This window comes from Bos indicus x Bos taurus, chromosome 11 (assembly GCF_003369695.1).
Source record: "Bos indicus x Bos taurus breed Angus x Brahman F1 hybrid chromosome 11, Bos_hybrid_MaternalHap_v2.0, whole genome shotgun sequence".
Classification (NCBI taxonomy): Eukaryota; Metazoa; Chordata; class Mammalia; order Artiodactyla; family Bovidae; genus Bos; species Bos indicus x Bos taurus.
In genome coordinates this window covers 67,083,767-67,098,998 of record NC_040086.1, presented here as the reverse complement: position 1 = coordinate 67,098,998, position 15,232 = coordinate 67,083,767, and the positions used below count along the sequence as shown (strand labels likewise).

The 15,232-nt window shown below is 40.2% G+C and overlaps 1 protein-coding gene across 1 annotated transcript in view; it reads right to left on the bottom strand.

The window, feature by feature from the left end:
* Window positions 1-15,232, bottom strand: part of ANTXR1 (ANTXR cell adhesion molecule 1) — a 255,318-nt gene that overhangs the window by 186,343 nt on the left and 53,743 nt on the right. Inside the window, exons 4-8 of the mRNA XM_027555677.1 lie at window positions 12,030-12,111; window positions 11,449-11,482; window positions 9,791-9,870; window positions 7,155-7,223; window positions 5,608-5,688 (exon numbers count right to left, since the gene is read on the bottom strand). Coding sequence (XP_027411478.1) covers window positions 5,608-5,688; window positions 7,155-7,223; window positions 9,791-9,870; window positions 11,449-11,482; window positions 12,030-12,111 — 346 coding nt within the window. The remainder of the gene's footprint in view (window positions 1-5,607; window positions 5,689-7,154; window positions 7,224-9,790; window positions 9,871-11,448; window positions 11,483-12,029; window positions 12,112-15,232) is intronic.

Genomic DNA, 15,232 nt, shown 5'->3' with positions numbered 1-15,232 from the left:
TCTATTCTGGATCACTGCCCACTGCTGTGCAATCTTGGACCAGTTAGCTAATCTCTCTGTGCTTAGGGTATCTGCTTCTATGGAAGGAGTAATAACATCTACATTAAACAGTAGGGGTGAGCATTCGATGAGAAGACTATGTAAAATGATTTTCACTGTGCCTAACAGGTAAGAATTCACTAAATGATGACTTCTTATTTTTAACCTTTCTAAGGAAATTAACGTGGGAGAAAGCCTGAGCTCTAGAGTCATGTACTTGGGTTCCAATCTTGATCTCCCCATTAGAGCTGTGTGCCCCTGTGCAGGGTATCTGAGCCTCAGTTTCTTCATCTGTTAAATGGGAATATTTCCTTCACAGGGCTGTTATAGTTTTTAAATGGGGTAATATTAAAAAAAATAAATGGGGTAATATTAAATGAGAAAAAGGAACAATGTTTGGTACCAAAATAAATTACAAGCTTTTCTCTCTGCCTATTCCCTGTGTTGCACTGATGGGAGATTAAAATGGAAAACAAGTGAAAGCACTTTGAACTAACACGTTACACAAAATCTGAGTACTTCTTCCTTAAAGTAGAGAGGACTGAAGGATAGTAAAAAGACCAAAACACAGGAATCATATTGAGGAAGCAGAGAATCCAAGGACTTGCTGCATCCGTACCTTAGATAATCAGTTCCCTATAATCCAGTGATTTTCCATTTCCTCAGACTTTCACAGCCCAGTATTGTGGAAAAAGCAGACTCTCTGGACCCAGATGTGGGTTCAACTTCCCTCCTCCACCATTATGAGCGGGCAGACTTGGGCAGTTTATCTAACTGCCTACACCTCAGTTTCCTCACCTGTAAAATGGGGATAGTAAGTCCCTCTTGACAGAGTGGTTGTGGAAGTAGTTAACAGAGGAGCTGGTAGAAGGAAGATGCTCAATAATCATAGTAATTTTTCTTCTTTTTCACAGGTCTCATTTCACAGGTCCTGAGTGTTGGTTTATTCATCATCCAAAGGGGATAAAAACCACGATCTCTAGATTCCCTGAGCATCTTGATTATAAACATGATCGTTCCTTTGTCGGACTTTGTATTGGCCATGGTTGCCTATTGTCCTTATAGTAAAATACCATAGTTTTCAAGGCTCCATGTGATTTAGCCACTTCTTGCTTCTTCCTTCATCATCTGTCACTTACCATCTAAGCCCCACTCTTCTTCAATTCTGTTATACACCTTCTTAGGGTTCTGCTCTGCCAAGAATGTTGTATCCACACTTTTCCAATGAACAACTCCATTTCACTTTGAGGCGATCTCTTCAAAGGAGCCTGAGTTCTTTGCCAACCACTTTACTCTTAATCTCAGTTGTAAGTTACTTTCTATATACGATGTATCACAATTTAAATTATACATGTTTATTTATTGAGTTGTTTTTTTATGTGTTCTTCCCACTAGATTATAAGCTCCACCAGGATAGGGTCTCTATCTGCTTGCTGCTGCTGCTGCTAAGTTGCTTCAGTTGTGTCCAACTCTGTGTGACCCCATAAACGGCAGCCCACCAGGCTCCCCCGTCCCTGGGATTCTCCAGGCAAGAACACTGGAGGGGGTTGCCATTTCCTTCTCCAATGCATGAAAGTGAAAAGTGAAAGTGAAGTCGCTCAGTCGTGTCTGACTCTTCGCGACCCCATGGACTGCAGCCCACCAGGCTCCTCCGTCCATGGGATTTTCCAGGCAAGAGTACTGGAGTGGGGTGCCATTGCCTTCTCTGCTCTATCTGCTTACGTATAACCAAATGGCCAGAGTCTACCGTAAAAAGTTTTCAATGAATATTAGAGGAATGAATAAATATTAGCCCATGCATCTTGACTGGGGATTTAAAAACAAAGTCACTATTAAGAGGTACAAACCTCTGTATAAAATAAATAAGCTATAAGGATATATTGTACCACACAGGAATATAGCCGGTATTTTATAATAACCTTAAATGGAGTATAATCTATAAAAACATTGAATCATTATGCTGTACACCTGAAACTAATATTGCAAATCAACTCTGCCTCAATAAAAAAAGAAGGTCACAGTGGATCTAGAACTTCATGAACTATCTGAGCTTTTGAAAGCTGCTCTGCACTCCTATTCTGGATAATTAAGCCCAGTCCTACTTTATTATGAGAAAAAAACTAGCCACAAAACAACATCCATGGGAAAAAGCTGGAAAAGATTCTTCAGATGGGGAGAGGGGATACAAGAGTTTCCTTTTCAGTATCCAAAAAGAGAAATGAACCCACTTTTTAAAATTAGTTAGCCAAATTTCAGGCCATAATTGTTTTTGTCTGACTTGAGAAAGATGAGCTGTGCTGTGTTTGTCCTCATTTTTCTGTCCAAGCAAATGAATTAACAACTGCAATAAACATGGGTTTCAAGTATTGGAAGGATGGAAACCACCAGCATAACTCCCAGATAAAAACTCACAAGAATGCTATCATTCAGCTAAAAGGTTGGAGTCTCAAATTATTTTTTCCCTTTTTGGAAGACAGTTTTACTAAAGTTTCTTAAACATCTTTGGAGTGATTTCTACTGGAGGGGTAGGGAGAGCTTTACAAACATCTGAGCTCATACTGAGCTTGAATGAGTTGCTAAGGCTGAAACAGTCAAAGAAAACACAATTTATACAGACAAAAATACTCATTATTTGGGGAGGAACCAACTCCTGAATGATGTGGCATAACACTCATAAGAATCTTTGAACAAGTAAGAGTTGTCCCTGTTTAGAACCCAGCCATCTGAAGAAAGGACTTCTACAGTAGCCTCATGACTGGGCTTCTGCCTCTGGGGCCCCTCAGTATCCTTTTTATATACAGAGACACTGCTATCAGATTCTCTTCTTAAACATCACTTGTTAGATGTTCAAATACTTCAGTGATTACACTAAGTTGGAGTTAAAATTCCTTCCAGGCTCTCATCAATCTGCTTCCAACCCAATGTCTTAGTTTATTTCTCATTATTCCTGACTCCTTTACCCAAACTCTCCCAGACAGATTATTGTCCTCAAAATATGTTTGCTCCTTTCCATGCTTTGGGCTGAGGTCATATTATCTCTTCTCTGGAGCTATCCATCACCCATCCTTGGTCTTTTAGGAATTCAGGTCTGCTCAACTTCTCATGAAGTCTCCAGTCCAGAACAGTTCACCTCTGAGCTGCCACAGGATTCATGATCAGGCCTGAATCCCGTTTTTAATCATCTGGAGAAATCAGTATTTGGGTGTTGTATTACATTTCTTATTGTTTATACTGTCAAGTGTGCCACACTGACCTCAGAAGTTATTTATAGGACCCCAGGGGTCCCTCGCCTGGGGATCCATAATTGGAACTGATAATCTTCTATCCTTTCAATTATTTCCACTTTCTGATTAAGGTACTTTAAGTGGGTTTCTGTTTCTTGCAATCACATCTTAAAGAAGATGTCTGTCATATGTACACATTTAGGATAGGAGCTCTCAACTTGGGGTGGAATTATTTTTTCACAGTTCTGGAAATGTAAGGTCATACATATCGATGTTCTGAATGTACAACATCTGGGGCACTGACTAAAAAGTGCAGATTTAAAAGATGCAGGTTCATAGGCTCCATCTCATACTGATTCTGATAGAAGCTCTTGGGGACAGACCCTGGGAATGGGTAGTGCAGACAAGATTCTCCACGTGATCATTATGCATATTCAAGAAATTCAGAGGATCAGGAGGAAGCTAACACTAAAGTTTCCCGTGTGGTGGTAAAAGGATGTGGAAGAGGAAATAATTCATATGTCTTGAATACTGATTATGTGCTTGAAAAAAATATTAGGCATTTTAACTGGTGTTATCTCTTGTCATCCTCAAACAAGACTACAATGTATGTCTTATCATTAATCCCCTATACAAATACGGAACGAAAGAAAATACCTCATCCAAGGATCTACACATGATAGTTGTTGGGCCAGCCTTTAAACTCTGGACTGACCAGCTCCAAAGTTCATACATCTCACTCTGCTTTCCACTCTGCTGGGGTTCTTAGCAAACCTTGGAGGGAGGGAGAGGGAGCATCAGGCACAACAGGTTGGGGGCTTCCTAGGTCAATCTGCAGGAGCTGGACAGATCCTGAACTCCTGAGGAGTAATCCCTGGATTAAAGCCACACTGACATCTTAAAAGGACAGTGATCCTCTGAGCTCTGAATCTGTACTTTGGACCTTAAGTCTAAAGCCTGGTGAACTCCAACTGCAGATACCGCTGGCTGTCTGCCTGGTTCCCAGACCTAAAGGTGGAGGCTTTAGCAACTCTGGACTTTATTACGGGTACAGCACACACACAGGCCTTTTGGCTGAACTTTCAAAGATCAGCATTCTCCAGGATTCCACTGGACCAAGGGTCTAGCTAGGGGATGGAGGGTAGAAAAGAAATCCAGGAAGCCAGGTCATGTTCATTGATAGGAAAGGGATGATTAAAAACAAAACAAAACAAAACCAGGTTGTGATGGAAAACAGGGCTGGTGACTGTGCAAACCCTGGGGAACATGGAAACCCTCATATTTTACAGTAAGGTGAACTATTACTCAGTTATAAAAAAGAAAGAAACAATTCTATTTGCAGCAACATGGGTGGGCCTAGAGATTATCATGCTAAGTGAAGTCAGTCAGACGAAAGACACACATATGATACTACTTAAATGTGAAATCTAAAGAAATGATACAAATGAACTTATTTACAAAAGAAAAACAGGCCCACAGACATAGAAAACAAATTTATGGTTACTAAAAGGGAAAGTAGCAGGAGGTATAAATTAGGAGCTTGGGATTAACATATATATACTACTATGTATACAACAGATAACCAACAAGGACCTACTGTACAGCATAGGGGACAGTACTTAATATCTTGTAATAACATATAAGAGAAAAGAATCTGAGAATCTGAAACAGAATGTGTGTGTGTGTAACTGAATCACTTTGCTGTATATATACCTGAAACTAACACAATATTGTAAATCAACAATGTATATTAAACAAACAAACGAGCCATGAAAAAACAGAGAAACAAGAACCTATGTTGTGACTCCAGGTAAGTTCCATTCATTAAATAAATAAAAGTTTAATATTAAAAAAAGAAGCCTTTTAAAATCACCAGGGAAGAACTTAAAACTCCTGTTCAGATAATCATCAACGGGCAGCCAAGGTAGAACACCACTGGTGGAAAGTACCTCTGATGAGCAAGTGATAGGGGTTGAGCCTGCAACGGTCTGAAGGGAGGCTGCAGTCAGTCATGACTGGGAAAGCTGAGGTCACTCAAGAGCACAGCAATGGGCCACAGTGCTTCCAGTACGAGACCTGCCTGAAGTCTGGCTCACTGCCAGAGCAGGACTCCCTTCCATTTTTAGTTTTCCACTGTAGGGTGAAGAATTGGCACAGAAGAATAGAAACACGTGTGAAAGGCAGGAGGGAGAAGTGGAACACAGCAGATACGAAGATATACAGCGGCGTGTGTCTCAAGAACAAGACCACCAGCCTCAGCGAGAGGCAGTGGGGCCACTGGGCAGCAGATCAGGGGGCCAGAAAGGCCGGAGTATTCAGTCCCAGAGGAAGTTGCTCTACTCACTGAGTGGATGATGCCTTGCAGGGCCTGAAAGCCGTCATTTACCGGAAACACGTGATCCTTACTGTCCGCAATCCGGGCCAGCTGAGAACACAGCAAACATAAACACACACAGAGACGTGTAAGGTTCGGACACGGAGAACCGGGAAAAGCCACTGGGTCCAGGGGGCTCCATCTCATGTAGAACCCGCAGGAACTGAAGGGCTTGCCTGGGCGCAGGGGCCTCACTGCAAGGCCCTCAGTCATAATGAGCTTACCAGCCGCCCTTCTGGAGCCGGTCCGGAGAGTCGGCTCCAGCTTTTACGTTTGTTTTAATGCTTGTCTCCTTGGGAGCAGGGGTAAGATTGCGCAGCGAGATGAACATTTGGCCTGGGTTGATGTATTTATGGATTTGGGGGCAGGCCATTGGCTCATTTCTCTCCCATTCAACCACATTTCTATTGGCAACGGTATTTGAATCAAACAGACTCAGGTTTCCTTTCAGAGCAACTTTAAAAATAAATTCAAGCTTAGGTGTTGGGTGAGGTCAATGAATGGGGACCCTTATCTTAGACCCAAGCTGCTCATTGAGGGAAGAACCCTTAAAGACTGGTTTGGCTGCTCCTGCTTGATGGAGCAGAGGACTGAAGAAAGGAGAAACTGATCTGTGAGCTTTTCTCCTCCCAAATTTCTGTCTAGTGCTGAGACTGCCACAGTTAGAGTCAATGCCAGGATTTTTACTGATTGCAAAAGGAACACACAATCATTGGGAAATTTCAAAAAACCCAGGAGTATTAAAAAGAAAAAAAGTTCATATAATTCATCTGTTAAAAAAGGTTCATATAATTCATCTATCTACCCATTTGTCCATTCATCCTTCATCTATTATTGTTAATTTGATAAATATAGTTATTCATACTTTTTCTATACAAATATCATATTTTATTTTAAAAAGTGGGCTCATACTATTCCCAAAACAGTTTTTGTTACCTTATTTTACTCATTTAGCAACATATCACGAGTATTGTCCATGTTGTCAAAACAAAAATAAATTATGAAGAACTAGGTTGCTAACACATTTTCACAATTTGATTATATATACCTGGACATACTTTTCTGCCCACTGGCCAATTATTTCCATTTATGGGAGGGGTATTGAAAATGCATTGTGTTTTTAATGAGATAAAAGGGATGTTTGCCATTTAAATAAGAAAATCAGATTTGTCAAAATAAATTTTAAAAAACCAATCTGTTTCCATGTTAGTTTCGATCTGTTTTGACGTCTTGGCAATTTAACATCAACTAAAAGACTTTTCACTGAACTGAACTGAAAAGTCAACTAGAAAGGATGCTGCCTAGATGCTCTGTGTTGAAGACCCTCAAGTGTATTTGCAAATGGGTTCACATCCCTCACACATCCAATGATTCCCTTCCTGTTTAGCATTCCTGGAAAAATCATCTATCTAAAGGGTATTTATACTGCTGATGTACCCTCCTCACCAAATGCATATGTTTTCTATCATTCACAAGCTTAATATGCTCCCAAGCATGAAGAAATCTAATGTTCATACCTGCGTTTCATTGAAATCCTTCACGCCTACACAGTAAACAATTGCACCGAGATCTCGGGATCTGTTCGCCTGGGCCAATGAAAAATGACATTAAAGTGAGAAGCAATGGCAAATGCAGTCCTTTTGGATCAGCCAGACTAATTGCAATAATCAGGTATTTATTGAGCATCTACTGTGTGCCACGTACCATAAGGGAGAGGGCAGTCCCTGTCCCTGAAGAGTCAATACTCCAGTGAACATATTCTAATTCAATATGGTAGATGCAAAGGGCGTGATTAGTCTAATGGGAGGTGTTGAGAAAGACCCACAGAAGTAGAGTCTTGATGAGAAACTTTGCATGACGAAGGGAGGAAAAGGAAACTGTAGGCTAAGTCATATTAAATATTCCGGGGAAATAATTATCTTTTCTGTTCCTCTGATGGGTTTTTATTGACATAGGTTCTTCCTTTGTAATGGCATCATGCTCTGGCAGCAAGGTTGTAATCTTTGGAACCTGATATACCTGTGTTTGATGCTTGACTTAGCTCTGTGAAGTGTTTGGGGGATTAAATGAGATAACATATGCAGAGCTCCTCACATGAGGCCCAGAACAATACAGATGGGCATCAATGTCAGCACCTTTGTGAATAAGGGTTTTTTATTCCCAAAGACACAGGGTCAATGGTATGGGGATTGCAGTCCATATTTGAGTGGGTGAACCTATGACCTTCTCTACAATTAAGTATTGAGAGGGCAACACAATGAATAATATACAGATTTTGGCTTGGTTTTAATATTTGATTTATTAAAGACTCTTCCAGGTTTTCTAGGTTGTTTGTTTCAGAATAGAAAACAAAATTTGTAATTCCTTGGTATATGTCAATACAGTAGGAAATTAATAAATAATTGATAGGAAACATATAATAGGTGCCCAATATATGCATATTGATTTCAATGGTATCCTTTTATCCCCCTTTCTTAGTACTCCAACCCACTTATGATTAACCTTGAATTTTAGAAGGGACAGAAACATACATCTTTTTACCTTCAAGTTAGAAATTATTTCTTGCTGCTTTCAGGGTAAAATTAACTTTTAGATACAGTCTAGCCCCAGCCTTATCTGCAACAACTTCTATATGACATTTCTCCTCTAGCAGGGCTTTATATAGAATTATCAGAAATGGAAAGGTTCATTTTCTTTCTGTATCTTGAAATGTATCTTTCTGTTTCAGACACCCTCTTCCTATTGGCAGTGGCACTCCAAATATTTTTCTAAGTTTGCATGTGCCATACCTAAAATTCTTTTCTACCAATCCCTATTTTAAGCCTGTCACTTACCATTTATTTTATATTCACTTATTCCCTTATTAGGGTTTTTACTTTGATTGCTACTTTGCATCTAGATAAACCATTTTGCATTCCTATTATATAGTTAGTTTCAACTTTTTCTAAAGTTAGGAATTTCTATATAGGAATATATTTTCATATAGGAATATATTGTTTCCCAGATGCTCAGGGAGTGTCTGTCGTAATTTACTCATGTGTCTCCCCATTGAGAATTTTGTACAAGTTAAGGATGGGGGACAGTAATGTGTTTACCCACTTAATATCCTCATGCCCTTTGCCAACAAAGCCTTCAAAAAGTTGAACATTATTACATGGTAAAGTCCTTGAGGGCAGCAACTGTGTCTTACGAATCAATGTTTCTCTAGTCCAGCAAAGTGCCCATACAGGTCAAACTCTAAGTAAATAGTGAGTGAATGAATGAATGAATATATACTTCTGGCTTGTGGAGAAAGCTGAATTTAAATTAAATAGTAGTCAAGAGCTTCAGGTAAGGGTAATGCTCTGATTGATTTCTCCTCAAGAGGCTGGCATCGCCCTTCCTCCCCTCCTGTGTTTCTTCTTATCGTGTTTCTTTTGAGGTTGTCCTGAATGAGCCTTTGTCACTAATGAGGCTTCAATACATTTCTATGGTGAACTGGTTTCTTTGGGTTACTTATACATATAGCTCGCATGTGAAATTTGAAAGGAAAGAATTTCCTAAATATAAACATCACTTTCAAGTCCTAGACAAACCTCTTTTTCTGAATCTCTTTATACAAACTGAAAGCTTCATTTAGAAAGAATTCCTTTAATTGCTTTGGGGAGTACTTTTCAAGAGCATAAAGAAAAGGAAAAAAGGAATATTGAAGGAGAGCTTGCAATTTACTTTGTCACCAGTTAATGTTCAGCTTTGATTCTTAGTAAGAATTTCAGTGATTAATACATTTTGACAAAATTGGCCCTTACATATTTCAAGTAATTCTTTCCCCTCCTGTTTTTAGTAGAAATGAAAGAAAAATAGTACCAATGGATTTGTTAAAAAATGATATAGTATTTCAAAACTGCTTTCAATTAAGAAAGGCATGACAGATATATTTTATCCCCCAAAGTAATATGCAAATATTTTGTAAAAGGGAAAAATACCCACCATGTGTGAGACATGTGGATTCACTTTAAAAATAAACTTATTACTTTTCACATATGGGACTCTATTTTATCTGGGGATTTTACAAAGAAAATCTATCATTTTTGCCCAAGTAGAGAGACTGCAGCCCATTTCAGAAGGAAGAAGCCCTGTTTGTATGTCAGACACAGGCCAGGCTGTCTCTTACCTCCCTCTCTGAATAGAAGAAGAGGTCCTCATGGAGTTCTCCATCAGTCAGAGCAATGATGACGCTGGCTGTCCTGTATCCTGGTCAAACAACACAGACCCACTCAGTTCATCCTGCCACACCAAGAAAACCCCCTCAGCCCTGGGAGTCTATCTCTTCAAAGCTGTACCATCTGAGTTCAGTATTGTGAGAATCAACACCTTTTCTTTTGAGACTGGAAGTTGCTCCAGCATGAAGAAGAATATGGAACAAACTCTAAGGGGGAACATGTTTTGTTTCTGGGTTGCCAAGTCTTGTCTTTAAAAAAGACCAAACCTTGTAAATTGGTCACTGGACTGATAGCTGGGGGCTGGGGGTAGCTACAGGGAATCACGCATGACTATTTCCCAGGAGCAGTCCACCTGACTCTTGCCAAGGCCTGAGGGCAAACTTGACCACCTGGGCCATCCAGGTGTCCTTCTCACATGCTGTCCTTGACTGCATGCTACATACCTTGAGGAGTTTGGCAAAGATGAACAGTCATCATGATTTACAAGTTGACTGGAGAAGGAAATGGCAACCCACTCCAGTGTTCTTGCCTGGAGAATCCCAGGGATGGGGGAGCCTGGTGGGCTGCCGTCTATGGGGTCGCACAGAGTTGGACATGACTGATGCGACTTAGCAGCAGAAGTATTACAGCAGTTGTCAAAACTTACTAGAATTCTGTCAGTGATTTAGAAACTTCTAGTAACATTGTTTGTCAGTTGTTCAGTTGTATCCAACTCTTTGCAACCCTATAGACTGTAGCCCACCAGGCTCCTCTGTCCATGGAATTCTCCAGGCAAGAATATTGGAGTGGGTGGCCATTCCCTTCTCCAGGGGATCTTCCCAACCCAGGGATCCAACCCGGGTGTCTCACACTGGAGGGACATCTGAGCACATCTGAGCTCACATCTGAGCCACCATTGCTGATGATGTCTTTGTATTAACAACTGTTGCTATAGATACTGGGTCTGGCTTATTTGTTGCAGTTTAGAGTAAAATAGGAAATGGACACCTCTACAGGTCTGGGAGAAAAGTCCCTACTGTAGTGCTGACTCTTTTTGGAGATTTGCCTCAGATAGAGAAATGTTACCCATGAAAGATAAGGTAGTAATAGTATATTAACTAAAATAATAATAAATATTATTTCCATGTGCTAAACACACTAGCAAGTGCATTTCATGCCCTTTCCCCATTTAAATGAAGGAACGATGAAGCCAAACTGGTATCTTAATCTAAAATCATATCCAGTCACAATGATGAAGAGGCTTGGAGCTCAGAGAAGGACAAGAGAATTAAATTTGACATAAAAATCCAAGACTTTACTAACTCATCCAAGTGTTTATTAACTTGATGAATTCAGCATGCAAAACTGGTCATGAGCATTACAAACTGTAGCCCGTAATGAGATCTTAATTACTTTTATATAACTTTTTGGGGAATCATCAGAGCAGTAGAATTTGATCTGGTACATGCCATCTTTCTATGTGTCCCTTCTCTGTGATGAAGTGTGTGTTCAAGGATCTGAAGCAATATCATATGTGTCTTTTGAAACAGGAAATTACTGAGGTAATTTTTTCAGAAGGAAACACAGAAAAAAAAGTTAATCATAATGGTAATTCAGAATATAGTCTTACCTTGACTGTTTTCATAATAAATCTGCTCACTGGCCTGAAAAACACATGAAAAAGTCATTAGATATACCTACTCTTTGCTACAACAAATGCCATTATGGGCAGTGGTCTCTGATGTTGGATCCACAGTCTTGGGTCAGTCTTGATTCTTATGTAATTCACCCAGGTTTCACTCAAATACCAATGGATGACATTCATCTAAGGTTACCTTGGATCAATATCTTACTTCTCATAAACTGGGACTTGTTTTTCTTAAGACTGAAATGATGAAATTCTGTCTCAACCTCTGAAGAAATATATAGAAAGGCTACCCTGGGAATAGAGAGGACTTGTGTGTGGCATGATTCATGAGCATCAGCCAAGCATTAGCTGAGATTCTTCATCCAGTGTCAGGGAAGGAGGAAGGAATTTCATTTATTCAGCTCTTTTGGATGGAATTATTGGGTACACACTTCTGGGAAATTTTTTTACTCTTGCCATTGAGTGTGGCTTAGTTCCGTTAAAACATGTGTCTCATCTCATCAGTCATCCCTGTTTCTACATCACAATCTACATTTGGAGTTTAAAACTCTTTTTAAAGTTACCCTTTCAAATCCTTCATGCATGTAAGTGTCTCCTCCTGGCAGAACCTTCTGGAGTTCTTCTAGCCCTTGACGGATCTGTTCCCTGAAATCCAAAGACACCCTGTTAGTCTTGTTTTTATTTTGCTGTTGATAGTCACATGCATTAGTCTTTATCTCCATGGATAGTCTGTATTACCCCATTAGTCCCCTAAAAGCCTATCGGCAGGAAAGTCTTTGCAGTAAATCATCAATTTAGGGCAAGCCATAGTGTAGAGTAAATGAGATTCCAGGGACTGAGGGAAAGGACACTTCTTCAGGAATCTGTGGGTGAAAATTTTCCATTCCCTGGAAGAGGACAAAGTTTTCACTCTACATTAGAAACAAGTCTTGAGATGCAACTGGTCTTGAAGGAAACATACCACCCTAGGCAACTTTATATCGAGATGCAAAGGGCTCATGTAGTCCAGAGAGAGGCGGGTGCTAACAACCCAGGGCAAGGTCACCACAAGGACCACAGGCAGGAGGGACAGGCGTCTGGAGCAAAATGCCACCAGCACCATTGCGCCAGAGAAAACCAAGTAGTCAGCTTTGAAAATAAAGACCCTGGCAAACTGGGCTTTCCAGGACACCAACAGTGTTTTCTGTGGGTTGGAGTCTGTGTTTTCTTACTTTGATTGCTCAAGGTGGTAGTGGTGCAGGAAGAGGAAGTGGTTATAGTCTTGGGAAAGGGTCTGACAGCAGCGGAAAACATGAAGCTTAGGGGACCAATTAGAATCCTTGTGGACCATTCCCTTAGGGATGTTAGATGTCCACATACACATTCCCATCAATTACATAGCTAAATGGCAACCCACTCCAGTGTTCTTGCCTGGAGAATCCCTGGGACGGGGGAGCCTGGTGGGCTGCCGTCTATGGGGTCGCACAGAGTCGGACACGACTGAAGTGACTTAGCATGGCATACTATGCTGAAAAGGGCAAGAAAGTGTAGTTTTTGACAAAAGAAAAAAAAAATGAACTTCATTCATGAATAGGAAGCCCATAAAGGGTTTGAAATTATTCTTCCTCCCACTGGAGTTTCTTTAGGGGCAGACGGTGGAGATGCACAATTTAAATTGGGTGGGGAAAGTTCTTTTCAGCAGGGAAGGAAACTAATGTTCACTGAGCATCCACTAGATATAGGCCCTACACAGATTTCAGATTTCATCCTCATAATAACCACTCCAGGTGGGTATCATTGCCCTTAGGTAAGAAAACGAGTTCAGAGAGGTTAGTTAAGTAAGAGAACAGAGGCTTGACATCAAATCTGCCTGATTAGAAGAAAAAAAAATTTTTGCCTGGATTTCTACTTTGCCAAGCAGCATAGAACAGTGAGAAGTTTTCAGTAAAACTTGAATTAATGAAGAGCAATGGCAAATTTTAAAACCATCTGTGTACTAATACTGTGTCAAACTGTTTGAAAAATGCATACAATTAATTCACTTATGACTTATGATAGCTCTCTGAGGTAGATACTAGAGTTATCTTCATTTCGCAGATAAAGAAACTGAGTCACTATATTGCTGAAAGTATTAAATAGTCACTTGACTTCCCCAGTTCAAATTAGCTCCCTCAATCAGACTTCACATGGCACCCGACAATTCTGGATTTACAGCACTTACGACATTTTATAACTAATAACATTTGACATTTTATAACTAATTTATAAACTAATAACGAATTCTATAACTAATAACATCTGTTTGTTTCAGCTCTAGACTTTAAGGAAGTTGTCCAAAGCTCCTTCACTACCAAGTGGCAGAGGTGGGATTTCAACCTAGAGGCCCTGCTCTCGGTCACTATGATAAACTATTCCTCTCTTGAATAAATGAATGAACAAATGAATGGATAAAATTTATTACTTGTATATACTGGTAATTGCTTAAAGAGGAAGCCCAACGCAGAATTAATATTTTTGTTAAACTGATGTAATGGGGTGCTCATAGGTGAGACTGGATCGTCAGGTTGGAAGTTTTAAAAGACAAATTGAATAGGGTTTAAACTGAGGTTGCTGATGCTTCTAAGGTGGAATATTTAAGGTCAAGTAACTTAGACTTTGGAAGACGTACAGATTATTGTCTGCTTCTCTTATCAGTGCCCAGATATCAGCTCACGTGCCAAGCTGCCCAAATCATCTAACTGGAAGCCTTCTTTGACCCCCTCTACCTTGACTCCCCTCTCTCCTAATCCCCTATGTAATCTAACATTAGATTCCATTGGTTGTATTCTAAAGATATCTTGAGACTGACACTTCTATTTCTTTTGCCAACCTCATGGCCTGGGCCACCATCATTTCTTACTTAGACTATTGGGAAAGTCATTAGCTATCAGACTGCCTTTTCAACCCTCTTCTGTTCAATCTCCACATGTTCTTAAACTATGTGTCAAAACATGCCATTCACTCAAATCCTTACCACAACCTTCAAGGGCCTACATGGGATGGTTCTCTGCCTCCCTGACAGTCTCAACTTGCACCAGTCTGCCCCTACTCCCTTCATTTGAGTGCCACTGGTCATCCCTAGCTCCTTTCTCCAACAGATCCTTCACATCTGCAGTCACTGATGCCTAGGGATGGGAGATATTCTTTGCCCAGCTCTCCACTGGGCTAATTCTCTCCCAGCCTTCAATCCCAAGCTAAATATCAATTGCTCAAAGTAGCTTCATTGGACAATTAGCTCCCTCAATCAGACTTTACAGGGTATCCCACAATTTTTGCTTTATAGCACTTAGGACATTTTATAACTAGTAACATTTGATTATGTCATCATCTGTTCAGTTTAGTTCATTTGTTTCAGTTTTAGACTTTAAACTCCATGAGCATTGGGCCATGTCTGTTTGGGTCTCCACTAATCTTCTGTGTTTATGACATACCTGGAACATTACAGACATTCAAAAAATATTTGCTAAAGAGGTAGGGGAGGGAATAGGCTTCATTGCTACATGTGGACAGTGGCCAGGCAGAAGCTCACCTGGTAGTAATTGACTGTAGGGCAGGCCTGGGTCCATATAACTATAAACCTTCTCTACGCTGTACCTCTTTACAGAACCCCCACATTTTAATAAATTCCATTAAAAGCCATAGTTTAATTTCAACTCTGCTGTTTGGTGATGAGAAAGAGCATATATCTGTGCATTAGAAGGAGGGTTAAAGATGAGAGCAGAGTCCCCCATGAGGCCACCATGGTAGG